Source organism: Muntiacus reevesi, chromosome 5 (assembly GCF_963930625.1).
Source record: "Muntiacus reevesi chromosome 5, mMunRee1.1, whole genome shotgun sequence".
Lineage (NCBI taxonomy): Eukaryota > Metazoa > Chordata > Mammalia > Artiodactyla > Cervidae > Muntiacus > Muntiacus reevesi.
In genome coordinates, this window is record NC_089253.1 from 38896225 (window position 1) to 38923728 (window position 27504).

The 27504-nt window shown below is 56.9% G+C and overlaps 4 protein-coding genes and 1 non-coding gene across 7 annotated transcripts; 1 reads left to right on the top strand and 4 right to left on the bottom strand.

Annotated features, from left to right (window-relative positions):
- Positions 1–1726: 1726 nt before the first annotated feature.
- Positions 1727–10381, bottom strand: MTA2 (metastasis associated 1 family member 2). 2 transcript variants are annotated; one of them, XM_065937499.1, is made up of 18 exons: positions 9972–10381; positions 9150–9217; positions 8690–8783; positions 6733–6850; positions 6539–6602; positions 6238–6355; positions 5858–5960; positions 5565–5664; positions 5206–5394; positions 5028–5102; positions 4835–4893; positions 4589–4686; positions 4340–4479; positions 3866–4094; positions 3466–3555; positions 3017–3135; positions 2784–2926; positions 1727–2561 (listed from the first exon to the last, which is right to left on the bottom strand). In XM_065937499.1, exons 1-18 carry the CDS (start codon positions 9997–9999, stop codon positions 2396–2398), a joined length of 2001 nt encoding a protein of 666 aa, XP_065793571.1. In that variant the 5' UTR covers positions 10000–10381; the 3' UTR covers positions 1727–2395. The 2 variants fall into 2 exon arrangements, with proteins under 2 accessions (XP_065793571.1, XP_065793572.1); XM_065937500.1 differs by lacking the exon at positions 9972–10381 and adding an exon at positions 9571–9733.
- Positions 10382–10774: 393 nt separating this feature from the next.
- EML3 (EMAP like 3) lies at positions 10775–20020 on the bottom strand. 2 transcript variants are annotated; one of them, XM_065937496.1, is made up of 22 exons: positions 19696–20020; positions 18682–18853; positions 18343–18600; positions 18144–18254; positions 17075–17142; positions 16784–16907; positions 16385–16555; positions 16122–16191; positions 15933–16043; positions 15604–15699; positions 15101–15256; positions 14798–14939; positions 14232–14383; positions 14026–14151; positions 13811–13942; positions 13293–13360; positions 12652–12740; positions 12483–12580; positions 12280–12367; positions 11696–11794; positions 11286–11416; positions 10775–11204 (listed from the first exon to the last, which is right to left on the bottom strand). In XM_065937496.1, exons 1-22 carry the CDS (start codon positions 19715–19717, stop codon positions 11001–11003), a joined length of 2688 nt encoding a protein of 895 aa, XP_065793568.1. In that variant the 5' UTR covers positions 19718–20020; the 3' UTR covers positions 10775–11000. The 2 variants fall into 2 exon arrangements, with proteins under 2 accessions (XP_065793568.1, XP_065793570.1); XM_065937498.1 differs by having other exon boundaries at positions 18343–18603.
- Positions 20021–20201: 181 nt separating this feature from the next.
- ROM1 (retinal outer segment membrane protein 1) lies at positions 20202–22524 on the top strand. The gene is made up of 3 exons (XM_065937501.1): positions 20202–21158; positions 21493–21739; positions 21851–22524. The coding sequence occupies exons 1-3, from the start codon at positions 20569–20571 to the stop codon at positions 22064–22066; spliced, it is 1053 nt and encodes a 350-aa protein (XP_065793573.1). The 5' UTR covers positions 20202–20568; the 3' UTR covers positions 22067–22524.
- LOC136170034 (U6 spliceosomal RNA) lies at positions 22426–22532 on the bottom strand. Its single transcript, XR_010663494.1, has one exon. It is a non-coding gene; the product is annotated as a U6 spliceosomal RNA (small nuclear RNA).
- Positions 22533–22546: 14 nt separating this feature from the next.
- B3GAT3 (beta-1,3-glucuronyltransferase 3) lies at positions 22547–27404 on the bottom strand. The gene is made up of 5 exons (XM_065937502.1): positions 27247–27404; positions 25948–26122; positions 24222–24582; positions 23765–24055; positions 22547–23178 (listed from the first exon to the last, which is right to left on the bottom strand). Exons 1-5 carry the CDS (start codon positions 27326–27328, stop codon positions 23080–23082), a joined length of 1008 nt encoding a protein of 335 aa, XP_065793574.1. The 5' UTR covers positions 27329–27404; the 3' UTR covers positions 22547–23079.
- Between the last annotated feature and the right edge of the window lie 100 nt (positions 27405–27504).

Sequence of the window (27504 nt, forward strand, 5' to 3'; positions counted from 1 at the left end):
ATTGGCCCCAAGGTCATGAATATTCACAGAGCAGCCACGAGGCCTGAGCCGGGTTTCTAGCCGGGCCTCCTGCTTGACAGTCGGCCGTTTCCTTGATGGATGACTTAGGGCGTGCTGTGCCCTCCTTCGAGGGGCAGTAGAGACCCATGGGGCTGTATCCTCAACCCCATATTTACCTGGTGGATAAAGGCGGGTCCTTCACGAAGCCCGGTCTGTTCCTAGCCTCCAAACCTCCTGAGGACTTTTACCCTTTTCCCTCTGCCGTTGGTCCTTTACCTGAATGGTGGTCTGTGCCCGCTTCCTAGCCCTGACTGAGGAGCTCTTCCCCCCGCGCACCTTTAGAACTCCACAGACCCACAGCCAGATGGCCTTTCTTCTTCGAAAGCGGTCTGCGTGGAGTATTCACCAGACACCAGAGCCTCCCGCCCATTTAAAGGCATGCAGCGGAAACTGCTGTGATGGCAACTGCGTAAAAACGTTGGAGGGTGCTGATTCCGCCGTAGACCGTTGTAGTGGTCATTCCTCCCGACACCAGAGATGCTGGCTTAGACCAGGGAGAGAGCAAGGGACCTGAGGAGGCACCAGGGACAGGGACCATGAGATAGAGGAGCCTATCAGCTGGGCTAAGCAGCTCTTGCTGTGTTGATCAACCCACAGCATCGGGCTGTGAAAAGAGCAGCGGGCCTGAGTCAGGCGTCTCAAACTAAACTCGAGGTAAGTCTGCTGCTTAGGCCTTTCCCCATCTCTAAAGAAAGTGCTCAAGGAGCACACTGTAGGCTTCTCTCTCCTAAGGGGCTCCTCCCGTTGGAACCAGATCGTGTCTAATCTGTCTCCCAAACCCCAAAAGGCAGGAAACACCCCAAGGTCCCAAGGGGGACCTCAATATCAAGCAGTTGCTGAGGCTGGCCTTGGGGATCCTTGAAGTAGCAGGAAAGTAGGTGGCATGAGTCTACAGTACCCTTCAAAGTGGATTACATCCCGCTCTGGCCTCTAGCAACTCCCAGAATTCCTTCAGTAAATAGAAGAGGGGAGGAAGAGTTGGAAAATACAGAAGAAACTAGACAGACAGACACACACACACACACACACACACACATACACCCACCCTCCCTCCCTCCTGTAGAATACAGAAGAAACTAGAAACACACACCCCCCTCCCTCCTATAGAATACAGAAGAAACTAGACACACACGCGCACACACACACACACCCTCCCTCCTATAGAATACAGGAGAAACTAGACACACACACACACACACACACACCCCTCCCTCCTATAGAATACAGAAGAAACTAGACACACACGCGCACACACACACACACCCTCCCTCCTATAGAATACAGGAGAAACTAGACACACACACACACACACACACACCCCCTCCCTTAGAATCCACTAGTCAATTTTGAGAACCAGTGCATCCCAACTGTTTTAATGAAGCTGGGCCAAGATGGTGCTTGGGCTGCAGTACTGTAGGGAGCAGGGGAGCAGTCTGGACTCCACAGGAAAGCAAAGTGGGAGCAAGCCACCTCTCCAGGCTACATATCGCATAAAGCTGTTCCCAAAGCAAGCCCCATCTACACCTTCTCTACTGTGCTTTGTTCTTTATTTTCCCCATTCAAGACATACACCCAAACACATACACACTCATCCCCTCCTATAGAAGCCACCACACACACACACACACACACACAGAGAGCAGAGAATAGCTGAGCCAGGAGAAGCTGAAGAAAACAGCTTTTTATTTGTTACTATAAGAACCAATTACAGAATCCGAGGTTAAAAAAACAGACAAAAGGTCTTTATTTCTGAGAACTGGCGTACAAAAGGCAGAGGGGACAAGGGGAGGGAAGGAAAGAGCGAGCATAGGCTGGGATTGCTACCAGCTTAGGGGCCTCAAACTCCAATTAGGAAAGTCCGGACACCGGACGGCAAGAGAAACCCCCAATTAGGAAGGAAAAAAAGAAAAAAGACATGGCAGTCATGGCAGTGCACGCCCCCCTCCCCCAACCAGATACCACCACCGGGTATCTGTTTACTCTTCCCCTCCCCCATCCCCTTTCACAAAGGGAGGCAAAATTTTTAAAAAATTAAAAAACCCTCCCCCCAAAACTGTCCAAGACAACTGTGGGTCCTACCCCCCAAAACAGGCTAGGTTCCCACAATGAGCCAAGTTCCTGCAGTCCTCCCTCCACCACCAGGCATGGAGAGGCATCGGAAGGGGACAAGCCTCCAAGTGCTAACACCAGAGGGCGCCCGGCCCCTCCAAGGACACACTCATTTGCTCCCTCCCTCCTCCACTCCTCATTCCCTTTGATACCAGAGGGAAGGGAGGCTAGGTGCCCTGTGCACCCACCCTCTAGCTTCCAGCCCACCTCCCTTCCCCACAGGTGCTCAATCTTCCAGGACAATGGGCTCATTGGTGCTGGCAGGATGTGATGATGGAGGAAGAGGGCCAGGGGGCCGCACTGCCATCAGTGGTGGCTTCACCTTCAAGGGCAGATTGGGCCGGCGTGCAGCTCTCCGCATTTCCAGATGGGTCAGAGCCTTCCGCAGGGCTCTGGCCAGCAAGAGAAGAGGCAGCAAAAAAACCAAAAACTGTCAAGGTGAAACTTCCACATTCCACTACAATTTCACCTTCCAGCCCATCTTTTCCTAGCACATCCCCCATTTCAACCCAGTCTTCAGGGAGCTAGTGTTGCTCAGATCCTCCTATTTCCTTTCCCATACCCACCAATCTGGGTTGCTGATCTCTCGGCCCCTCCCGTGGCGGGCTCCCTACCTGGTATCTTTCGTGGCCACGAACACCACAGGATTGGGTGCATCAGCTGGGTTGAGTTTCTGACGCTTGGCTGCTGGCTGTGAGCTTGAGCGAATCCCTGAGGCCAGAGGCCTTCCATTGGCAGAGAAAGGAACTCCTGCCATCTGGAAGAAGGCGGGGCAACACAATGAGAGGGGACTCCCAGACACCTTTCAAGATATAAAAGCCCACCCAACTTCACTTGGCCTACTCACAGTCTCATAGGCCCGTTTCACCATGATGCCCCCCAGTCCCCGGTTCTGGGTCAGCTGATTTCTGTTGATCGGTGTCTTGGTACCCCGAGGTGTTTTTGGTTTCAGAGGTGCCTGGGCCACTGTCAGAAAAAAATTAAAAGAAACCTTAGAAAACATTCACACTTTCTCTATGAATCCCCGCAAGTAGTAATGGGAGAGGGGTCTGACAAGTAATTAGCAGTATTTCAAAAGTCACATGTGAACATGTTCTTATCAATCAGTATGCAGTTATACTGGATGGTTTATGAGAAGAACATTTTTATCCTACAAAAGTACACTTAAGACTAAACCTCTTTGGACTCAGTGAGAAAGAAAAAAACAGAAGGGTCTTGATAATAAACGCCAGACACCACCTGGCGGCCCCCCACCCTAAGCCCGCCCTGAATCCCGTCTAGCTCCCCACCCCTTACCCAGATCTTTGACGATAGTTGCCAGGGGCAGCCGCACCAGAGGGTGGATCTTCAGTGGGGTCTTGGCAGCCTTAGGAAGTCGAATGGAGCCTGGAGAACAGAGATGAAAGCTTTTGAAGGAGCGTCACTATTCGGGGGCCAGGAACCACGTCTTTTTGTTTTGACCACACCGTGCAGCATGCAGGATCTTAGTTCCCTAACCAGGAATCAAACCTGTACCCCCTGCACTGGGAGCACTTAACCCCTGCACCACCAGGGAAGTCCCAAGAAATCATGTCTAATCTCTTAACAAATCCTTGTGGCCTACTATCCCTGCAGTCATTAAACAACCAGAGGAAAACACTGGTCTCTGACCACAGCAACCCCAAACCTGCCACCAGTCCAGCACTCCTGCCCTTACACTCTGCCTTGATGGCGTTGGCATTGATAGGGGCATAGGGTCGTCGGGCAGCCCTCCTTGGCTGTAACAGGTCCCTGCACATGCGTCTGGCAAGACGGGTCAGCTTCGTGGTCTGGAGCAGGAATGTTTGCCTGTTCTTAGCCAGCAGCTTGGCCCGGTTGGCGCTGGTTGTATAGGGGGAGAGACTTTGGGCTTCCGGTCTGGACAAATGACCCCTCGAGTGTGGCTCCTGGAAGGACATAGGATAAAGGGGAAACAGTCAGTCACCAAGGCTCCCTTCTTCCACTGTCAGCAGAGGGTTTATTCCCTGATTTTGTTGCTGTCCTGACCACCTGGCTCCCCAGCCACTACCAAGTACCACCCCCGCCACCCCGTCAAGCCATCACCTTACTGGAGCTGGGTGTTCTGGCCTTCGCCTAAAGCTCACATCAATTAGCTCACTGCTCTCCCCAACCTGCCCTCATCCATCCTTACTGTGGTGCCCCGAGCAGCCCCCTCAAGCTGAGTTGGGGTCTTCAGTCCCCCGTACTTCTTCCAGTAGATCCAACAGGAAGCACAGAGGCGGCACTGCATGTTGGGTGGGCCCCAGGCGTACCACTGGGCAGACTGTGTGGCTGTGGGAGCATGGAGACAAGGGAATGGTCAGGAGGTAAACGCCACTTGAGCCTCTCAGGCAAACACCCCGCTCACTCCCGGTATCCCTTATCCCTCTCTGGAACTCACTGTGGCAACTCTCACAAGTCAGGCCCTTTTGGAATCCAGCCCCATTCATGCCAGGTTTTGAGCCCACCGAGATTATCTGGTTAGGGTTTGGTTTGGTGCTAATGGGAGAGAAACCAGGAACTGGTCAAGGAAAGACTTCCACTTTGTCCCCATAATAATCTGCCCGTCTCCTGTGTACCCCCCATCACTTAGCAAAGCACAGGTTAGGGGCAGAGAAAGAAAACATGCCTTACCCATCATACTTACTAGGTAGGGATGTAGACTTGTTTTAGTTTGCTGTCTGCTTCAGCAGCTTTCAATCTTTTCTGCGGGAAGGAGAAAGAGAAAAAAGGATCAGAGCATCTCAGCGGGGGGTGGGCGGTGGGGGGGGTGTCATCAACTTCAAAGACAAGAGGTGAGCAGGGGGTCTCTGGTCCAATGTCCCCAGCCTAGACCTTACCTGTTGAATGTATCGGTCTGTGGTTTTCCACATGTAATAAAACTGAACTATGCTGGCCAGTGACTTCCAGGGTAGCTGAAGAGACAGAGAGAAGAAGGGTGAGCCGGGATCTGGCCCCAGAGCCTGGTTCCCTCATCTGCCACCTCTTCCACCTCTCCTCCTAGCTCCAGCCACTTACAAAGTCCTGGCGAATATCATTGAAATCCTTCCCGTACTTCTCCAGGGCCTCTTCAAACAGCATGGCCTCTGAGGCTGACCATTCCTCCATCTCATCCCGACACAACACTGGCCCGCCCTGGGGCACCAGGGTCGACATGGCCTTAGCCAGGTCATAGCCATTCCTCTGCAACGTATCCATTGCGTGAAACTACAGGAAAGATGGGAAGCAATGCTGATGACCTGAAACTCTCAGCACCACTCCCCTGCTGCTCTTTAAGTACTTCCCCACCTCAGATAACCTCCTCCCTGCAGAGTCCCGAGGCTCTGCAGGTCCCCACAAAACCCAACCTACCCAACTACCCACCAACTTTTGCTCACCAGAGTGATATCTCGGGAGGCAGCGGCTGCACTCATGTGCAGGCTTGGCTGCCGAATGGAGCTGCTGCAATCTAGGGCTCTTGCGAAGGTCCCCACAGCTCTAAGAGAGAGAGTGACAAGTCAGGGAAAGAAGAAAGTTCGAGTGGGCTGAGGAACCAAGCCAAATGAGGCGGGGGAAAAAAAAAAGGACGACACCCAGGCCAAAAATAATTAAAGTCCATCTCTTAAGAACATGACTCAGAACTATGTCCACACCACCCACAGCCCATCTTCCCCATCCACCCACCCCTCACCGGGCCACCACGAGAAACTGATCAATCTGTCGGTCTGTGAGAGGGTTGTCTGGATCCCAGACTTTCATCTCCATCTTCTGTTGGTTGCGATTATCAGATTCTCCTGGGGAGTGGGGAAATGGTATCATCCAGGAGAAAAACAGGTGCCTTGACACAATACACCTCATCTCCTCCTTGGATTCCATTAGCCACCTTAACTCTCAGACTTCTCTTCCCATTGTGCCCATCTGCCCCCTTCAGGCTCCTAAGGGGTCATTTTGCCCGGGTCGTTAACACAGAGCCAGGCAGACTGTGCATCACACAAAGCCAAGGCCCACCACTCAGAGACTTTGATCTTAAGACATCCCAGTGGTCATAACCCAGTCTCTCCTGCTGCATACCCTCTGCCAGGCGATCTGGGATCTCAGCTTGGTATTTGCAACCAACTCGGATCTCTCCCTGATCAGCTAGAAGTGTCTTCTGCATAGGGTCAAACACCAGTGAGTAAAAAAAGCAGTCCTGGAGAGAGAAAGAGAGAAAGTGAGCAGGGCAGCAGTCCTCATAGGCAGGAGGCATGGGGCTTATCCGGAGTTCCCGAGACAGGCAGCCTGTCAAGCTCTACCTCATCCCGGTCAGACTTTCTTCCTGCTTCTCGGGGCAATACCCACTTCCCTCCCTCTTCTCCCAACACCTCCTTCTCACCTCCTTTTCCAGGTACTGGCTCAGGATGTCTGTTTCATTCAAGAGGGTCACACTGCATTTCCCCCTACAGGAGAGAGGTCAGAAAACCCTGGGTGAGCTCATTTCCTCTGCGCGGCATCTCCCACACACTAGCCCCTCCTCTCTACCTTCTAAGTAAGTGCATGCAAGCCACAGTGGCCCTGACTGCCCCATACCTTATGTGGGTGGCTGGTAATGATTCGAATTGCCGAGAAAGAAAAAGCTCTCGGTGCTTCAGTTGATGTCGCTGCTGTTCCGACACCCCTGGCTGCTTCGATTCCTCCTCAAACTCCCCTGGGAGATTTAGGAGGAAGAAAGCAAGTCAGAAACTAATTCAGAAAGAAGCCACCTTAAAAACTCTAACCCAGGATAAATATTTAATGTTTTCCTCACATTCCCCAGGCACCTGCCTTCCATATCCTTACCACACCACCCTTACCTCTTAGCCCTCCCCTGTCGCCATCACAGGTGCTCCCAACTCTTCATCATTAATGAGTGCTCTTAGGGAAGAGCTGCTCAGGGTACAAGAGGCTTCCCAGGTGGCTCAGGGGTAAAGAATCTGCCTGCCAATCAATGCAGGAGACGGGGTTGGATCCCTGGGTGGGGAAGAAACCCTGGAGAAGGAAATGGCAACCTGCTCCCAGTAGTCTTGCTTGGGAAATCCCGTGGACAGAGGAGATGGCAGGCTACGTTCATGGGGTCACAGAGTCAGACACAACTGAGCAACTGAACACACACACAGAGTACAAAGGCTGCCACAGAAACACACAGCAAACCCAGGTGCCAATGCTCAGATACCACTCATATAGCACAAATCCGATCACAGCAAGCCCAGCAAGAATATCGCACTTGTCTCTTTCTTACTAAACTAACCTGAGGTCCAGAAATTCAGTGAAAATAAATAAATAAAAGCATCACACAAGATTGTGTTTACCAGTTCCTCTGCAAATTTCAGGAGACTCTGCTCTTAAACATCACATGCAACCCCAACTCCCTTGTTTTCTACTTAGCTAATAATAGTTTGTTTTGGGGGCTCTCAAGGACAGTACCTCTCAAGCTAGTGCCAACACCTTCCTCCCCAAGGAGCTGCAACTCGCCCTGAAACCTTAGTGGAAAGGGTTAACTTGGTTGGGTGCCAACCAAAGAGGGAGGGGGCAGAAGAGCCACAGGCCCAGGCTCATTGGTGCATTGTTCCCAACCTCAAGGAGAAGGGGGGGGGCAGGGGTGTGCAGTAGGCTCCACCCCTTGCCTGTGTGCTCCGGAAACCCTGTGCTAAGGCAAGGGGGACCACACCCCCCACAGCCTTTCCGATTGGACAAGACCAAGGTCAGCCCCTGCCAGACCGGGCTGGAAACCCCAGAGGGCCAGAGAACTTGGTCGGCCCAGGTCCTCGTTAACCCCTTCATGCCCAATGCTCAAAGAAGCCTAAAATAAGGAAAATCATTTAGAAAGGAAGAACAAGAGAAAGGGGAAAGAAAGCCAAAGCAGGAAAGGAAAAAGAAACTAACGAAAACGGAAGGCTGGGTATCATCATGAAGATGAAAGCATCAAGAGAAGAAGGCTAGGCTGAAAAGAAAAGGGACAGATGTAAAATGGAGTGCAAAGGAAGCTAGTCTAGGTGGGAACAGAGGAAAAATGCAAGAAAATGTTTCTGACTTCCTATTTTCTCCCATCAATGTAGCCTTACCACCTCATGATCACACCAAAAAACCTGCTTTCCTGTTATGCAGACTTCTCAGTACAGTCTCTTCTCTTCACCCGACCTTTGCAGTCACCACCTATCATCCCAACATAACCGAAACTGTCCCCCCAGAGGTCTGCTTCTCTAAAGCACTTCCTCATCCCCGATTTAAATACTATCATCTCTTTTACATACACCATTCACAAAGGCAAACTCACAAATACACACTCACGTAAGCCAAATTCTGGCTTTCCTTAGCATGGCCTCTCCACCTTGCTTCTAACCCAACATGTAAAAACAGGCCTCCCTCTGCAGACCAGGCACTTCCCACCCCCAAACTCACAACCCTGCCTTGGGCATACTACAAGAGAACACCTGCAGGGACATGCCCAGGCTTCAGACCATGGGCAGGGGGAGACAGGGAAACTGGGGGTGGGGACAAAGACACTCACTGGCATTACTATCAGCCAGGCTGTTGAGGCTACTAGAAATGTCCCTTCGCCGGAAAAGGCACACAACCTTTGCCTCCACGTTTCCATTTGCAGTCTAAGGAGAGAAAAAACGGTGGTGAAAACTAATCATTTGAAAGTGGAAATGCATAAAGAAGAGACTAACATCAGTGAACAAGTTTCTAAAGGATGTAAGAAAAACTCAAATTATGAATCAAGAGATTCACATTTAAGGACAGACTTCCAAATCCCTTTCCTCGGCCCCCCAAAAATCAGAAAAGTGAAGTTCCCAATAAGCTCTCAATAGCCTTTCCTGAATGCGTGGAATAAACGAATGAATGAATATGCATGGGTACTTAGGACAGGGTTTGTGTTCTCTCTCTCATTCACCTGAAGCTACAGATCTCTAAAAACCGAAGAGGGAGGTGGGGGGGGGGGGGGGGCGGGCCTCTGCTCCACTCACCTTGTTGAGCTCTTCAATCCTTCTAACCAGGTAAGGATTGCTGGAGGAGTTCTCAAAATAGACGTAATCTGTAGGAGGGGGTGGGGAAGAACAGGGAAGATCAGAGGAGTAGATGGGAGAGTCCAGCACCAAAGTGGGAGGAGCGAAAGGAGGCCTGAGTAGACCAAAAGGAGATAAGGGTCTAGGTAGAGAGGACGCTGAAATGTGGAAGTGTACAGACTAGCAGAAAATAATGGAGGGACGTTCCACCCTCCAACCCTAATCACCCAGTTCTTAAATCAGATTCTCCGCTCAAAAGTAAGTCTTAATGAGGAGACAAGAGAAGCAGAGGGTTCCCCAGCAGTCCCCACAACTCAGCGATGGAGTTGCATCCCAGTCTCGGTCAAGAGAGCAATTGTTCACTCCTACTCAGGGCCCCCACCTTTGCAAACCGAGGGGCACAATAACGCCCGGGAAGAGGAAACCTCCTGGCCGCTCCCCCGTTGGTGGCCAAGCAGTCGCCCCGGCCCTTCGCGTCCCCTGCCTGCCCTGTCAGCCCCTTTGGAACCACTTTCGCAAGCCCACTCCACGACCCCGGTGGCCCAGACGCTGCCCTGAGAGTGCCGTCGGGCCGCCCGCAGCCTCCCCGGGAGTCTCGGAGCCCGGCCGTGTCGCGATCTCCGCGCCCTAGCTCCCCATGCTCCCGGTTCCGGTTCCGGTCCGCGCTCGGGACCACGCCGCCCCAGACGCGGTTCCCCGCGCCGCTGGGAGCCAAGCCTTTCTGACCCCAGCGCCCAACCTCTGCCGCCCCGAGTCCCGAAGCCCCTAACGCCCGGTACTCACCCCCCACTCGGTACATGTTGGCCGCCATGGCCGTTCCCGCCGCCGCCTCCGGCCGCACAAAGGGGTCCGGAAGGCTCCCGAGGGCAGGACTCGAACCGAAGCCCTGAGCGCGGGGCCGGCGCTTCGCAGAAGTCTCAGTCGGGCCCGCGCAGCCGGCGCCTCCGCAGCCTCAGCCGTCGCGGCTCATCCCGGCCCGCGCTGTCGCCGCCGCCTCTATAGCCTCACGCCCGGGACGCCAAGACCGGCGCCGGTCCGCTCGGCTTCTTCCGGAACGAGCTCGGATCCCGCCGGACCGGAGGCAGGCTGCAGCTACCCCCGCCCTCGCCGAGCCGCACCAGGCGTTGGACTCTGAGGGCCGCCGCGAAGACTTGCCGGCCCGCCTCGGGGTTCGCCTCCTTCCGGAACACCTTCGGCGGATCCGGAGAACAAGGCCCAGCACTCGGTTTCGGTCGGAGAGCAAGACCGCAAGCTCGGCTACTTCCGGAAGAAGTTCGGCTCCCTCCGGCCAACAGCGGCCGGGCACTCGGCTATTTCCGTTGCGGCTCGGCCCCGCCTCCGAGGGCGGGGAGAGGAGTTGGGCTTAACTCTCTGCTAGCCGGAGTCTTGCAGCTCCGCCTGCGGCCGCGAAAGACTTGAAACGCCTTTGCGCTTCGCAGTTATTTGCAAGCGGCTTTGCCTGTTATTTGCATGAACAGTCCACCCTCCCTCACCTTTTCCGCATTCCCCTTTGCCTTCCTCCCCACCCTCATAAAGCCCCGAGGCGCCCAGCCGCGCCCCACAAAAGGACCGGGAGGCGACTTTGCTTTTGGTTTATTGCCCCTCAGTAGGCAGCGGGAGTCAGGGCCCAGGCTGGGACTGCCCGGCTCAGCCAGCGGGTCTATACAGTGTGCGCAGGGGTGCCGCTCGTCCCCTCCGGGGAAATGCGCTTTGGGGAATGTCTCGAAGTCGAGGACAGGGTCGCCCCGGTCCTGGGGGATTTGGGTGGGGCAGGGCCACACTGCAGGGCCGGTGGGTCCGGTCCGGCAGGGGTCAGACGTCAAGAGAGGAGGCAGGGGACAGGGAGGGGGTTCGAGAGGGCGTGGTGGGCACCGGCCCCGTGCCCCCAGCGCCCAACACTCGCCACTGGAAGATGCTGGCGTCCTTGCCGCCCAGCGAGATGAGGTGCGAGTCGTCGTGCGTGAACCGGACGCTGGTCACGTGGCTGCCGTGACCACCGTACACAAGGCTCGGCGCCTGGGCCGGAGAGAAGTGGAGCTCCAGCGGCCGCACAACCCCGGCCGCCCGCCCGGCCCCGGAGGCCCCGGGAGGCCTCACCTTGGCGCGCGCGCACGGGTACTGGAAGAGGTGCACTTTGCAGAAGTCATCGGCAACGGCCACGACGCGCTCGTTGTGGGAGCGGCACAGGGAGTTGATGTCGGTTCCATCCGAGCCATCTGGCCACACGCCTATCACAGCAGCCGGCCTCAGCCCGACCTCCCCGCCCCCACCCGCGGTCCAGAGCTGCACCATTTCCCTCCCCAGCTCAGGCAGCCCGGCCACCCACCCACCACGTTCCAGGCAATCCTTCCCAGTCCCGAGGGCCGGCCGGGGGGGCCTCTTGGGTTGGATCTGCCAGTTTCTTGACGTCCACCCCCTACACATGTCCAGCATTCCGAGCCCCAGGCGGGCTGCACTTTGTCCCCTCACGCTCCCGCAAGGTTCCGCGGCACGGTGCCCCTGCTCACCATAGACATGGAAGCCCAGCACGCAGGTGTAGGTGGCCCACTCCCGGTCTCGGCTCTCGTAGCGATTCCTCAGCAGCTTACAGCCTCCAGCCACGTCCCCTGGGGAAAGGGAGCCCACCCAGCTCAGTTCTCACCCTGCCTTCCATGGGGAGGATGACATAGGAGACCAAATTGGAAAGACTGGCTTGAGGCCACCGCGTGTGATCTGGTCAGAGTGGTAGCCTGTCAGCCCAGGGCAAAACCCAGCCCCTTGTGCTTCCGGAGTTCTCATCTGAAGTTCTCCTCTCTAGATAAGTCAACCCCTCCACACCTGTCCTGAGAAACTTTTCCAAAACAATCTTTTTCCTAGTACATTTTTCAACTCTCTTAAGGCCTGGTGGGAACAAGACATGGTGTTAAACTGTGTGTGTGGTTTTTCTGTCCAAATGACATATGTGTATAAACTCATCTCCAACCCCTCTGACTGTCCCTCTACTGGGAGCTCCCCCACAATTCCTTCATCCCCTCCCAAACAAGAGCCCACACACATAAATAAAACCCACCCCAATTCCCCTCTCCTCATGCCCTCCCCTACTGTTACTCACAGTAAAGGATCTCATAGTCCCCAGAATTGGACATGATGAAGTTCCCATCCTTGGACCAGTCAAGGTGAGTGATGAAGCTGGAGTGACCCTGGGAGCAAGGGTCAAGAGACTAAAAATGCAGCTACCATCCCCCCCACCCCCACCAGAAGGGCATTAGTTTACCTGCTATGGCAATGCCCCACCCTCGACCCCAGCTTCCTCACCACACAGCGGCCAAAACGGCTGGACTTGGCACCATCACTGGAAACGCTATAGATGTAGATCATGTTGTCATGGGAACCGATGGCCAGGTACAACCCATCTACAAAGACAGTCACTCAGAGAGGGAAGGGCCAGGGATGAGTCTAGGTCCAGGGTGGAGGTGGCTCCCACCTGGGCTGTACCGAACCACTGAGAGCTGCTCATTGCCATCGGTGATGTCAGACACGATCTCTCTGGTCTCTGTGTCCAAAACCAGCCACCTGGAAGGGAAGGAGGTGGAAAACAGGTGTGAGGATACCTGTCCCGAGCAGGGTGCAGGTTGGCAAGTCAGAGAGCCTCAGAGACACCAAAAGAAAGGCTATGATACAGGCAGAGAGGTTGCCATTGCATTCATATGCTGGGAAAAGGAAAGGGGCTAAGGGCAGATTAGCCCCACAGATAAGCTGAGGGGCTCCTGATACCTTTCGAAAAGGAGTCCAAGGGCCCAAAGACAGGGCTTTGTGGATTCTGTAAGCTTGTCACTTCCCTGTGTTAGTTTCCCCTATGCCCCGCCCATCCCCGCTGCTCCTCTATCCAGAGCTGCCACCTCCTCCACTCCCAGAGGAGGGGGAGTGGATGGGGGAGGGTGTGATGACAGCTGCCACAGGAGAGCAAGGGAGACCCAGGCTGCAGGCAAAAGCACTAAGGAGTGGGAGGGTGCAGTTGGGGCTCCTGAACAGGCAGCGATCACAGTCCTCCACCGCCCCCCCATTACCAGAAACCCTTCCCATACCTCCTGCTTTCCCCTCCCAGGAGTTCTGGCTCCCTCTCACCTCCCTGTGTTCAGTCCTACGGCCACAACTGCCCCACTGGGGTGGAAGTCAGCACAGAGACCAGTCTCCTGGGAGAGGGGAGAAGGTGAATTCAGGAAGATGCTGTTCAAGTGAGGGAACTAAGATGGACACCTTGTCATCTTGATACAACAGCAAAGCCTCCCCTCTTCCAAGGAGGAGAGGGACAGGAGACCTGGGATGGCAGGCAGGATGCCTCTGGAGCCTAAACAGAGGTGCTACTCAAAACGCTTAGTCACCAGAACTGATACCCCCAGCTGTACCGGAGATTAACATTAGTTGCCGACTCAAGAGGTCTTGGGGTTGAGGGGCGGACAGTATTCGGGGACACTGGCACCATCAGTACAGAAGAATAAATATTTTAGCAGCCAGTACAGTCACACCAGTGCAAGGTGGCTGCCTTTAGGAGCAAAAGGGAAGAGGATGTTGGGGAAGGAGTTGGGGCCACAGAAGTCACTGTGGGTGTGACAGCGAGGATCTGGGGACACAGAGCTCTCTACCTTGAGGTCGATGCTCCAGGCCAGCGCATGGCCCTCCCCGTCCCAGAGGCAGAGCTGCCGGTCATGGCCACAGGTAAGGAAACGGTTCTGGAAGGGATGTGTGCAGAGCCCCCAGAGCTCATCCGTGTGACCCTGCAGTGGAGATCAGGTTGTCATCTCTGCCCCTCCCCTACAGCTCTTCCCTCCTTGCTCCCCAAAACCATTTGCTCCCCAACCTGGATTACAGGGGAGAAGCCCTGGGCCAGATCTCCCCGCAGCAACGCATTCTTCGTGGTGCCCACCAGCAGCTCAGAGCCAGGCCCCTCTGCAATGGCCCGCACAGCCCCGAAGTGGTCAGGAATCTGCAGGGGGGCGCAGAACGTCAGGTGCCCCCGCCCATTCCTCATCCCCCTCCTTCCCTTGACCCCAGGCCAGCCGTCACCTCCGCCTCCTGAAGGGCCACCAACCCGGGCCCCCACTGGACCAGCCGGCGGTCCCGCCCACCACCACTCAGCACAGTCCCGTCCCGCCGGAGACACAGGGCGAAGATGGAACCTTCATGAGCGTGTGCCTGGGCCACAATCCCATAGGTCTCTGTTGGCAAAGTCTGGGTGGTCATGCTTGTAGGGTGCAGGGGAGGAGGGAACAAGCAGCCTAGGCGGTCACAATAGAGCGATAACTCCCAGTTGCTAAGTGCCCACTGAATGCTGTCTCTGATCCTTGGCTCTTCTCCCCAGTTTACAGACTGAACAACCAAGGTTCAAAGAAGTGAGGTAACCTCCTAAAGGCCAGAACTAGAGGTGAACCCAGGACCTGGCAGACTCCAAAGCCCCAGCCCCCTCCCTTTGCCATGCTACCCACTACCCTTCTATTCTAGCTGCCTAGACAGCCCCACCCCCTGACAGAGCCCATCAACTCCCCAGGTAAAAGGATGGGACATCCTCTCCTCTGTCTTCACAGACCTTCTGGGGAACTAGCCTTCCAGGATGCAACCCCACCTCACAGTACCTTTGGCCCCGCCCCTGCCTGGGGTCCTGGAATCCGAGAGGCTCCGCCCCCAGGTGAGGATGTTCCCCTCTGAGTCCCCAGTGAGAATGTCTCCATCCGGGAGGAACACGAAGCAGGGGATAAACTTAGGCTTCTTGTATTTCTAGGGGCGAGGTGAGCAGAGAGCAGAGGTCAAAGGGTAGGGCAAAGACTACAAGTCACGGGACCACTGCGAGTTGGTAGCATTAAGGTCTACAGTACACAGCCCAATGCTTTCATCTGCACTCTGCCTTCCCCCCCATCCCGCCCCCATCCACGCCTCACCCCAAAGACACCCTGTTTCCTGGTGAGGGTTCCGTTCCCAGGAATCCCTGTTCCACCATTCCAGTTCCAGAAGTGGACGTGGGATTTCCCACTGGTGACGATGCTGCTGCTGTCACGAGGGTTGAAGCCAACGGCGAGGACTGAGTCATTTGTACTCTGAAGGGAAGATACTAGCTTCAGCCACCCCCAGCCCTGTACACCTTCATTCTACCAGACTTCTTCAATTGGCATCCTGATGACTGGTCCGCTGAGGTCCAGAACCCTCAGGACAACCCTTCCTCCAAGGCCCTGGTCCCCTAAGAACGCCACTCTCAGTCACTCGCTAATGCCTAACACGTCCCTCATGAGGTCAGAACCTCTGTGGTCCCCACTTCACAGCCTCAGAGAGGCTAGGAGGCTTGCTCCAGGGGACCTGGCCAGAAGGGAGGTTCGTATTTGGGAAATTTGCAGCTCTCTGCACCCCACCCCACCCCGCACCCTGCCAGGCCCCCTGGACACCTCACCTTGATCTCAGCCAGCTTCGTGCCCCGGCTGCAGTCCCACACCGACAGCATGTGCTCGTTGGAATCATCCACCACACAGAGGAAAGCGCCCTGATCCTGAGGACACACCGGAGGGGCTGAGTGAGGCCTGGCGGTCATGGGGTTCATGGTCTAAAGGAGGTGAGGGGCGCCATGACAGGCTGAGAGAGCAGAAGGCGCCACGTGTCTCTTAGGAGAACCAGCTGGGCAGGGCTCAGGAAGGCCAGGACTTCTGAGGCTTCCTGGTGAACTACAAGAAGGGGGTTCCCAGACAAGGAAATGGGGGCTTCGAGGCGCCAGGGCCAGCTCACCGCAACTGAAAAGGCCAGGGCCCCCACACCCCGCTCGAAGGCCCCCAGTCCGATCTCCTGCAGCTTCAGCAGCGTCTCGGAGTCCCAGACGTGAACCACAGGCTGCAGGGGCTGGTGGAGGAGGAGGAGTCAGGGGCATGAAGGAGGGCCGGGCCGGGATCTCACCCTGACGTTTGACTGTTGCCTTACCTTTCCATCTTTATCCACGCCGGCTGTCTGTCCTGAGGCTACACGCACACCATCAGGGTGAACAGCCAGGCTAAGTGGGGGAGGAGACACTCTAGGGAAGGGGGTCGGTCTCTCAAGACCACCCAGGACACCGTCCCTGGGTCTGCAGAGCAGCAAGCCCACTCTCCTCTCCTGCTTCTCCACATCTACCCAAGACCCTCTTTCTGCCAAGCCTGCCCTCCCCACGCCTAGAGCTGCCCACTCCCCAGCCCTGGGACCCTCACCATCGAACGCAGTCCGTGTGCCCCCGGTAATGTCTCTGGCCGCCACCTCCAGGGCCCCCGGGGCCTCCCCCGGGCCGGTACAGCACCACCACACATGCGATAAAGTAGACCACCTCCCCAGAGCGCAGCACGAACAGATTAGAGCGCGAGTCACGACCCCGGTACCCATACCTGGAGTGGGGATCACAGTCAAGGAAAGGGTTGGATCAAGGGCACAGTGAGGAAAAGAGGGGAAAGAACGAGCTCCAACTAGCAGTGCCACTGGCAGAAGGTAGAAGGGGAGGATTCAGAGGTCTCCCTCTCCTTGCAGACCCAGGAGGAAACCCTAAAAAAGCAGGGGGTGGGGAGGTTTCATGATGGGAAGGGTGGTTGCCAGGGCGGGTGAAGGGGGAAGGATACACCCAATCAAGGCTGAGGGTCTCCGGGGGTGGGCCACTGGGCAGCTCCTCCAGGCTGCGGATGCCAGATGGGATGTACATGGTAATGGGGCGGCCTCGGAGGAACATCTTCACTGAGATGCCTTCTACAAAGAAAAGGAGCAGGTGTCAACCACCGTCCTGCAGCTTCCCTGCTAGGAAAGTCAGGGCAGAGCTCCAATCACCATACCTCACAGCTCCTGCCCCCAAACAGCTCCTGGGGCTGTAGCCCCAACCCCATCATCCAAGTTCTTCCAGATCTACCTGGACATACCTAAATTGTAATTGCTCCTCCGAGAGCCAGGACCCCCCGGGCTGGAGAGGGGGTCTTTTCCCCCACGGCTGTTGGGCAGAGAGAAAAGCACAGGGACTGCGGTCAGGTCCCAAGACAGAACTGAGGAGGGGCAGGACACAAGAAAGGAGATTACCCTAGAGATCACAGTCACCTCTGCACACTTTAAGCTTGTATCATGAGCAGCGAGGGCTCTGGAGTAGATGGGCTCCGTGTAAGGTGTGAGAAGACTAAAAGGGCCAAGCACGGCTGTAAGAGGCAGTGTGGGGTGACACTTTCCTCCAGACCCCCAGGCCTTTGCCTATCAACCTTTTCATTTCTCCATCTGTAAAATGGGCCCATAGTGACTCCAGAAGGTACATCAGCCCTGCCTCTTGAGGATCTGAGAGGTCAGCAGGAAAGTCCTTATCTCTCAAGGGGAAAGTGAAAGGTGAATTCCAGAGATCACTGTCATTAGAGGATAATAAGATGACAATCTCTCTTCCGAGAATAAAGCAGAGGCCAAGGATGAGAATGAACAGTCAGGCGTCCTGAAGCCTGTATGTACACACTCTGAGACAATCCACTGGACTTTCCCCCTTGGTCTCTAAAGCGTGGTAGGTTGGGGTGGAGGAAGAGAGTTGAACTCTGAGGAGTCACCCATCGAAACCATGAATACTTTTGGAAAACCCTCTTGGGAACTTGAAAGGGATGCTGTGATACGGTGGGGAGGGAAGGGGCAACGGAAGTCAGGAAGAGTTGCGTTGAAATCCTGGCTCTAGCTGTGTGACCCCAGGCAAACCACTTACCCTCTCTGAGCCTGCTTCCTCACCTGGCCAATGAACAGCATGAGACCACCTACCCCCCAAGGATGTCGTGGGGACTGAATGAGGTGGAGGAGGTCGAGGGGTTGGCACCGTGCCGGGCACACAGCAGGCGCCCCAGGAGCGCTTGTTCCTTTCCTCCTGTTGGGCAATGAGGCCCCCCACCCCACCCAGGGAAGCCAGGTGAGGGATGTGGAAAGTCAAGAACCTGAGCCTGGGGTGGGGCGGACAGGGGGAGGCTCGCCCACCTCTCTGTGCTCCCAGACCGCAATAACAGGTTGGCCGAGGAAGCTGCCTTCCGGGAGAGTTTCTGGCGAGGCCGTTCTGAGGGGGATGAGGAGGAAGAATTTCTCCGGGGCCTGGGCAGAGCACAGTGAGCAGGTGAACGTCATTCCCTGGGCTCCCGTATCTGCCCTCCCCTCCCAGCCTCAGCCACAGGACACTTACGTGTCAGTGCGCTGCGGGGGCTGAGCCAGCCTGAGGATCCCCGGGGGGCCAGGGGAGCCCGTGCCACTGCTGCTGCTGCCCCCTCCTTCAGACTGGGCCCCACTAGGTTCTTCACTGCCCCCGGGAGGAGCTGGGGGCCCGTTGCTCAGCCCGGGGGGGCCAGGGGGTGGTTCCACCTCCACCTCTGCTTCCGTCTGGGTGCCTCGGCTCACCAAGGAGGGGCTGCATGTGGGTGGCAGTCCTGGGGGGGCTGCGGGGCTGCTGGGGAGACAGTTCATCAACCTGATGGCCCCAGAGGCCCCATCGAGGAGGAGGAGGAGGATGTGACCACGTGCATACCTGTCCCTCGGAGGGCCCAGGGTGCCAGGGTCCTGCAAGGAGGTGGGGGGCGCCTGCAGCCGCAGCAGGCGAAGAGCTTCTGCCAAGGCTGCCTTCACCAGCTCCATCTCCTTCTCCTGCACCTGAAGCCGCCGGCTCAAGGACTGCAGGGCCTCCTGAGCCGGGCCCTCACCTGGGAAAGGGGCAAGAAGCCGTCAGCATGCCACCCCCCCCCACACCCCACACCCACACCTGGGGAAAGGCTTGAGGGGATTCTCTCCCCCCCAACTTTGCATCTGTCCAATAGGACAGCCCCCTCCAAGCAACTCCAGACTTGGACGCGCTCCCAGAGGGGAGGAGACGATGGGAAAAGGATCAAGGGCCTCCTTCTGGCAGGGCAGGCGAGGAACCTGGCAGAGCTCCCTTCCTGCTGCCTGTCCCAGCCTCCGCAAAGACAGGGAGTACCATGGAGTACCAGGGGGAAAATATGGAGTTCTGCCGAGGAACGTGGGAACCACAGACGGAGGCGCAATGCTGGATGAGGGACGACAGGGCCCAGCCCAGAGGAACCGCAGGACTCCAGGGAAGGCAGCGAAACTGCGAGGGAGCACCAGGAGAGAAGCAGGGAACTCAGAGGACAGTCATCCTGAGCACTCAGAAGAGAAGAGGTCCGGAGTGACAGGAGAGGGTTAGCAGCGGAGAGCAGAGGTCCCAGCGCAGGTTTCAGGGTAACAGAGGTCAGGAGCAAAAAGACCCAACAAAGCAGGAAAAGAAGCCCAGGCTAACACAGGAGGTTCGGAAATTTTGCAGGGGCCCAGAGTAACACGGGAGGCAGGATGGCGTTGGCGAAGTCCGAAATGACAGTTGAAGGACCCAAGTAACTAGGGGGAGCGGCCTGAGGAACAGTGGAGGATGCTGGAGCCCCCGCGGCCAAGAAGCACGCGGGGACGCCCGGGACAGCCGTCGGGCAATGGCAGCGCCAGAGCGGCCGGCGCTCCGGGAAGGGGCACGCCGCCCGCCCCGCCCCGTACTCACCGGGCCCCCCGGCCCCGTCCATCCGGCCCCCGGCTTGCTCCGAGCGGCGGCGGCGGAGGAGGAGGCGTCTAAGCCGCGGGGGCCATGGCCAGGGAGAGGGGAAGGGGAAGCACCCCGGGGCGCGCGCGCGAGGGAGCCGAGCCACCCCCCGGGGGCGCTGTAGGGCGCGGGCAAAGGGCCTGGAGGGGGCGCTGTGGGGAGGGGGCCGCAGGCTCTGGGGCTCGCCGGGGCCTCGGACTCTCCCGGGGCCGCTCTCGGCTCCCGGGGGTGGGGTGGCGGGGCCGTCCCGGGCCCCAGCGCCGCAGCACAAACAGGCCCCGGACGCGGAGCCGCCAGGAAGCGCGGGAGGGGGGGCGGGACGAGGGGGGGCCGGGCCGCCTGGTAACCCCTCCCTGTCCGGGCCTCGCGGCTTGTTACGGGGGCGGGGCCAACCCTCTGACCTCCCCCCCCACCCCACCCCGGGTCCCCTCCGGCCACCACCCTCCAGGCCCTTCCGGGGTCCTGGCCCTCGGACTCCCTGGGGACCCGGGAAGGAGCGCGGGGCCCGAGGTCTCCGCCCCCAGCCCCTAGCCTCTGGGGGGCTGAACCGACCAGCCCCTCCCCACTTCCGCGAGGGGGCAGAGGCGGGGTCACGAAATCGGCCCTTTGCCCGGGGGCGGGGCTTTCCCTCAGGGGCAAAGCCGAGGCATCCCGAACTGGGACTGGCTGGGGACCCGGTGCGGCGGGTTATTAAGGCTGTGGCGGGAGGATGCCCAGGGTATTGGGGTCAGGGTGGCATTAGCCCAGCTCAAGCCGGGCAGGGCTGACGCAGCATCCTGCCACGGCCAACCCCAGCTCCTGACAGCTCTGCTGTCCCTCGGGCAGAGATGGGAGATGGCGCCGGTGCTGCCCCTGGTCCTGCCCCTCCAGCCCCGCATCCGTCTGGCGCAGGGGCTCTGGCTCCTCTCCTGGCTGCTCGTGCTGGTCGGTGGCCTCACCCTCCTCTGTAGCGGGCACCTCCTGGTCCAGCTATGGCACCTCGGTACCTTCTTGGCTCCCTCCTGCCCATTCTCTGCCCTGCCCCAGGTTGCCTTGGCGGCCAGTGCAGTGGCTCTGGGCACAGGACTGGTGGGCTCAGGAGCTAGCCGGGCCAGTCTGGATGCAGAACAATACCCTCCCTGGCGAGGGGTCCTGGGCCCGCTGCTGGTGGCTGGCACAGCGGGGGGCGGGGGGCTCCTGGTCCTCGCCCTGGGACTAGCCCTGGCTTTACCTGGGACTCTGGACACGGGGCTGGAGGAGGGCCTGGGGTCTGCCTTGGCTCACTACAAGGACACAGAGGTGCCCGGACGCTGTCAAGCCAAACGGCTGTTGGACGAGCTGCAGCTGAGGCACCACTGCTGCGGCCGTCATGGCTACAAGGATTGGTTTGGAATCCAGTGGGTCAGCAACCGTTACCTGGATCCCAATGACCACGACGTGGTTGAGTGAGTGATTTGCTTCTCCCGTCCTTCTCTTCCTTCTCTTCTCTTTCCTTGAAACCCCACCTCACCCAGATAGGCAATAATTCATCTAGTGATTGAGGGAAAGGGGCCAGGGCATGGTACCAAACTGCTCTGGGCCCATGTTTGTAAACTGGAGATGATAAAACTACCATCTCACAGAGTTGTTGTAACGATAAGTGAATTACGCCTGCCTGGCATAGTTAAGCAGTCGGTAAGTGTTTCCCTTGTTTTTCCCTTCTCAACTTCTGTGCCCTGCAGCTTCTCCCCCAGGCCTCCATCTCCAGATATCCTAACACCCCTGCCCCTCCCTTTGCAGCCGGATCCAGAGCAATGTGGAAGGCCTGTATCTGATTGATGGGGTCCCTTTCTCCTGCTGTAATCCCCACTCACCCAGACCTTGCCTGCAAAGCCAGCTCTCAGACCCCCACGCCCACCCCCTCTTTGATCCCCGACAGCCCAACCTCAACCTCTGGTCCCAAGGATGCCACGAGGTGTTGCTGGGGCACTTGCAGGGGCTGGCAAGCACACTGGGCAACATGCTGGCTGTTACCTTCCTGCTGCAGGTGAGTCAGCAGAGAGTCTTAGGCCTCCTAGGGACCCCTGGACCTCCAACCTAGGGACCCCTGGAACTGCTGACCCTTGTTAACCTCTTGCCTCTTGCTTCCCCCCCACAGACTCTGGTACTTCTGGGCCTGCGGTACCTGCAGACGGCACTGGAGGGGCTCGGAGGAGTCATTGATGGGGAGGGAGAGGCCCAGGGCTACCTCTTTCCTGCTGGGCTGAAAGACATGCTGAAAACAGCTTGGCTGCAGGAAGTAGGGCCCCACAGGCCAGCACCTGGGGAGGGCCCCCCAGAAGAACCTCCCAAGGAGGGTCTACCTGAAGCCTAGAGCTTAAGGTGGGGATGGGGTGGGGGGAAGGGGAGGGATGGACAAGACTGGAAAGCTCACAACTCCTTATAGGCTCCCCGTGAGGGAGGGGGGAATCTGGGATTAGAGGGTTAAGGATAGTCAGTGAGCTGGACTGGGGTAGGAGAGAAAACCAGGTGTCCTAGGGCCTAGTCCATGGCCAGAACCACCAGGGGACAGAAGACAAAACCAAGGTGGTAGAAATGACATGCGAAGGCCTGGAGGCTACTTCTGGTGCACAGACTCAATAAAGCTTTTGTTGTTTTTTTTTTTTATTCTTTTTTTTTCCATTTATTTTTATTAGTTGAAGGCTAATTACTTTACAATATTGTAGTGGTTTTAAAAATATGGAACGCTTCACAAATTTGCGTGTCATCCTTGCGCAGGGGCCATGCTAATCTTCTCTGTATCGTTCCAATTTTAGTATATGTGCGGCCGAGGCGAGCACTCAATAAAGCTTTTGGACTGAAGCTCCTAATCTTTCTCTTCAAGAGGGTGGGGGGCCCTGAAAGAACTGATTTCCATCTGATGGAGAAGTCAGGACCCAAAGGTTCTGACCCTGGTAAGAATTAAATGCAAGAACCTGACGTGGGAAGTGAAGAAACACAGAGGCCCCGCCAGGTTGAGAGTTTTTATTCTGGAGGTAGGCGGAGGGGATCAGCATGCTCAGGTGGGGAGGGTCCAGCCCAGCTCCTCCAGCACCCCCAGCGCATGCCCAGCCCCAATAAGTTACCCAGTGACTCAGCTGCCCTCCCTCCTGAGTCTGTCTGTTTTCTGCTCCGCCCCAGACAGGGCCAGTCTGGTTCAACAGGAGGGCTGTTTGTCCCCAGCCTGTGGGCAGTGCTACATGGCAGGCCAGGGGAGGGGCTGAAGGGGCGGAGGGGCCGCTCCTGGCTCTGAGGGGTCAGGACTTGGAAAACCACATCCTGGGCGGGCCAGGGGCCTAGTCCCACAGCTCTGTGCCTGGTGAGCTGGTGGGCAGGGTAGGGCCGCCATCACACCTCGACAGCTGGGTCTGAGCCGCGGCCCTGCCGCTGCAGCTGCTCCTCCTGCTTCATCTTGGGCTTCTCCGTCCGTGTGTGCCACACCAGAACCTGTCCAGGGAGGTTTCAGTTAGAGCCGAGCCCAGCCTCAGCCAAGCCTCTGGGGCACTCAGGATAGAACGGATCCCGCCGCCTCCTAGACACACACCATGCTGGCTGCCAAGTATGAAGGGCAGGGGGAGGGGGAGGCTTTAGTGCTTCTCAACGTCAAAGAGTTAGTCGCTCAGTCATTTCCAACTCTGCGACCCCATGGACTGTAGCCTGCCAGGCTCCTCTTTCCATGGAATTCTCTAGGCTGGAATACTGGAGCGGGTTGCCATTCCCTTCTCCAAGAGATCTTCCTGACCCAGGGATTGAACCCAGGTCTCCTGCATTGCAGGTAGATTCTTTACCATTTAAGCCACAAGGGAAGCCAGTGCCTCTGATGGGGCTTAATCCCTTACCCACTCTCTGTCTCAGGGGTGCCAGGAGTCTACTTTCCTTCTCTGACTTCCCCTTCAGTAGAGTAAGCAAGCTCTGCAGGGTCTCTCCTTGTTCAAACACCCATCCTCGATCCTGCTCCGCAGGGCCTCTTTCCTCTCTCCCATCTCCTGTCCATCCCAGAACCAGGTTTCTATGCCCACCTCCATCCCCTTACCCGAGTGCAGTTGGCAGCCCGCGGCTCCAGGTCCTTGGGATCTACAAGGTGGCTCAGGAGACTGCTCTCCAGATGGCCCCGAGGAGCGGTAGCATCAAACCGGGCATTGGGTTTAGCCAATAGCAAAGACAGGGCAACAGCAAATCCCGCCATATCCACTGGGAAGGGCCTGTTGGGCTCCCAGGCCGTGTGGAAACCGACAACCCGGCCATCCTGTACGCGAGGGCCCTCGAATCGAAGGCCGCCCACTAGCCCCACAGGCCACACTGAGACACCACGGGTCCAGCGCATCTAGCAGAAGTCGGGAAAGAAGAGACAGGAAGTGGCCCAGAGGAAGAGGAGTAGCAGCAAGGACCACTTGAGGCACTCTGCCCCACCACTCGCCACTCCCCACCCAGGGAAAATGATGACGCGGGTCCCACCAGGCCTGCTTCCCCCACCCCGTGCCAGGGCTCACCTCCTCAAAGAGTTCCCGGCTGTAGGTGTTGTCATCGTCAGCAAAGTACACGACTCCCCGGGTACCTGGTGGGGGTGGGTCCTTCTCTCCCCCAACAGCACCCCCTCCGCTCCGGAGCCAGTCCAGGGCCCTGTTCCGTTGCTCTACACCTCGGGGCCGAACCCAGCCTGGCTCGCCCTCCCGGAGCCGCTGGGCCTTAGGGGTGAGGACCGCCAGGTGTGTGAAGAGGAGGCCAGAGGCAGCCAGCAGCCCAGAGACCAATGGGGTGGGGCCCTCAGCATCCTCCACCAGCAGCCAGTGCAGCCGGGGCACCAGGCTCAGGGTCTGGGACAGCCGCACCAGCTCCGCCTTCTGCACCAACCTGCAGGGGGAAAGATGCAGGAGGGAAGGGGTGGCCACCATTTGCCCACTCCAGCAGGTACATATGTCTTCTTCTGAGCCACTCTTAGCACCCTCACGACATTTCCCTGACCAGTCCCAAACTCCCTGTTGTTGTTTTTTCAGCTGAGTTAGCTCAGCATGTGAGATCTTGGGTCCCTAATCAGGGATAGTACCTGTGCCCCGTGAAGTGGAAGCGCAGAGGCCTAATCAATGGACCACCAGGTAATTCCCTCACCTGCCCTGTAATTTTTTAAATTTTTATCTTTTTGGTTATGCTGCATGGCATGTGGGACCTTAGTTCCCTAACCAGGGATTGAACCTGTGCCCCTTGCATTGGAGGCATAGTCTTAACCACTGGACTACCAGAGAAGTCGAAGTCTCCTTTTGATTTCTGGTTCTACAGACAATACAGAACCAGAGTCTGTGGTGGGGGAGTCTTCTAGACACTGTCTCCTGACATCTGTCGTTGCTGGGCAGAGGGCAGTGCCTTCTTAGACCAAAATGATTGAACCAAGGTCATCCCCGAGTCTCTTGTAAGTTTCTTTGCCCTTCAGATGGGCCTGCTGGCCCCAGGGTTGGCACTGTGTGCGTGGAGAGTGGAGGGTCTTAAGATGCCTAGCCTAGGTGGGCCTGCCATCTGATTCCAGGCAGATGTCAGCAAGCCCTTTTGGTTCCTTTCAAAACCACATTCCAAAAAAAAAAAAACAAACACATTCCCCAGTTGGTTTGTATCACTAATAAAGCTACATTTTATTAAAAAAAAAAGAAAAAAAACACACTTAGCACAGTGTGGGGCAGAAAGTAAACACACTAAATAACAGCTGGTGTAACTATTTCTAGACCACCATATGAATGTATGGCCAAGTCCTTCTCTACTTTATGTTAGTCAAGGGGTTCTCAAACTTCCTCACCAAAGGTTCCCTAAGGAGACAGAGTTAATTCACTTGGCAAATTCAGAATTTCTTTGAAACTTTATTGTTGTATCTTAAAATTTCTCAGGAATTTTTTACACGACTTCATGGCACATCCCTGTCTATATTCTTTATCTTTTGTCCCGACCACATGGCATGCAGGATCCTAGAGCTCCTAACCAGGGATTGAACCCGCACTCCCCACTTGGGCAGCCCAGAGTCTCAACCACTAGACCGCCAGGGAAGTCCTCCCATCTATTGTAATAGAAAAAAACAATTTCCCCAAGATCTCTGAGTAATGACGTGGTTCATTTAGCCTGACATTTGGTAATGCCTTAGCCTAAGGTCCAGTGCCTCCTCCTCATCAACCAGAAACTCATCATCAACCCCAGCCTCTTGGTCCATGCAGATCCTGGGTGCATCAGAGCCCATACCTGGCATAGGTGGGGGTAACAACATAGATAGTAGGCAGAGCCTCGGGTTCAGGGGGCTGGGCAGGGGCAGGGGGTGGGCGACGGAGATCGGCTTGCAGCTGGGAGATCCTCAGATCCTTCTGCCGAAGCTGCTCCGCTGCTGCCCGCAGGGGAGGGAGGCAGTCACATGGCTGGCCTGGTCCCAGGAAACAGGGATGGGGGCAGAGAACCACAGGATGTTCAGCATCCCAAAGGGCCATTAACCTTCCCATTCAACTAACCAATGCGGGGCTCTCCTTACAACTGTTCTAACAGCTTTTCTACACCCAGGGTGGTGAGGAACTCACTGCCTTAATTAGCAACGCCTCTCCAACTTTACAATTCCATCCATTACAATTTTCATGTGTCTATTAAAGTGACCACCTGCCTCCTTTCTACCTGCTGGGCCTAATTTTGCCTTCTGGAAGCATAACGAACAAGTTGATCTCCTAAAACAGGGGCAGTCTTTCAAATACCTGAGAATCATGCAGTGGCCCAGTCTCTAAATCCCTGCATAAGAGGCAGGGTTCAATCTGTTCCGTTGGTTGTGTGACCAAAAACTCATTAAATTCATTGATTCCATCACTGGACAAATATTTATTGAATGCTCCTCCTGGGAGGCACTGCCTTAGGTGCCCGGGCCGCAGCAGGAAACCAAACAGACATGGTCCCTGCCCTCATGGAGGTTTCAGTTTAGTGGAGGAGCTGGACACTAAGCAAAGAAACAAATTAATAAAATTATTAGAAACTGTGGTAAGGGCTATGAAGGAAACAAATAGGAGACTTAAAAGAGAACCCAGAGTAAGAAGAGTGACTTTTAGGTAAGGTGGTCAAGGAAGGCCTCTGTGAGGCGGTGACATGTAAGCGAGCTGAGACCTGAAGGATGAGAAAGAGGCAGCTGGGGAAGAACTGGGAGAGACAGGCAGAGACAGGTTAAGTGCTTGAGAGCAACGAGCGTGGGGTTTTCGAGAAACTGTCATGAAGCCAGTGTGGCTGGAGCAGAGCGAGCGAGAGGGATGGGAAATGGGGTTAGAGAGGCAGACGGCGGCGGGATCACGCGGGGCCTGGCAGGCTCTGGGAAGGAGTCTGATTTCATCCGAGGTGCGGCGGGCAGCCGCGTTGCTTTCTGGAGAGGGGAGTGCGCCCAGGGGTCGCAGAGGGGCTGTCGGAGGACCGAGCCGGATGAATGGGGTCTGCGCGGGGTTTCATCCCCAGGGCGGGATGCACAGCGGTGGGATGCCCTTCGGCCGATTAGCCGCACCCCCGCCCCGCCCCGCTCACCGAGCTGCACCAGTGCGTAGAGGAGGCCGGCGATCGACACCAGGAAGTAGGCGAGGAACACGTTCTTCAGCTTCAGCTTCATGGCCGCGCCGCCGCCGCCGCCGCCGCCGCCGGGGCAGGCGGGGTCCGGCGGGGACAAGGGGTTCCCGCCCCCCGCCCGCCCGCCAGCCTGCAAGCCCCGCCCCTGCAGCGGCCCCGCCCCGTGTCCCGCCCTCCTCACTCTCGCCTCGAGCGGCTCCCAGGAGCTAGCGCTGGCAG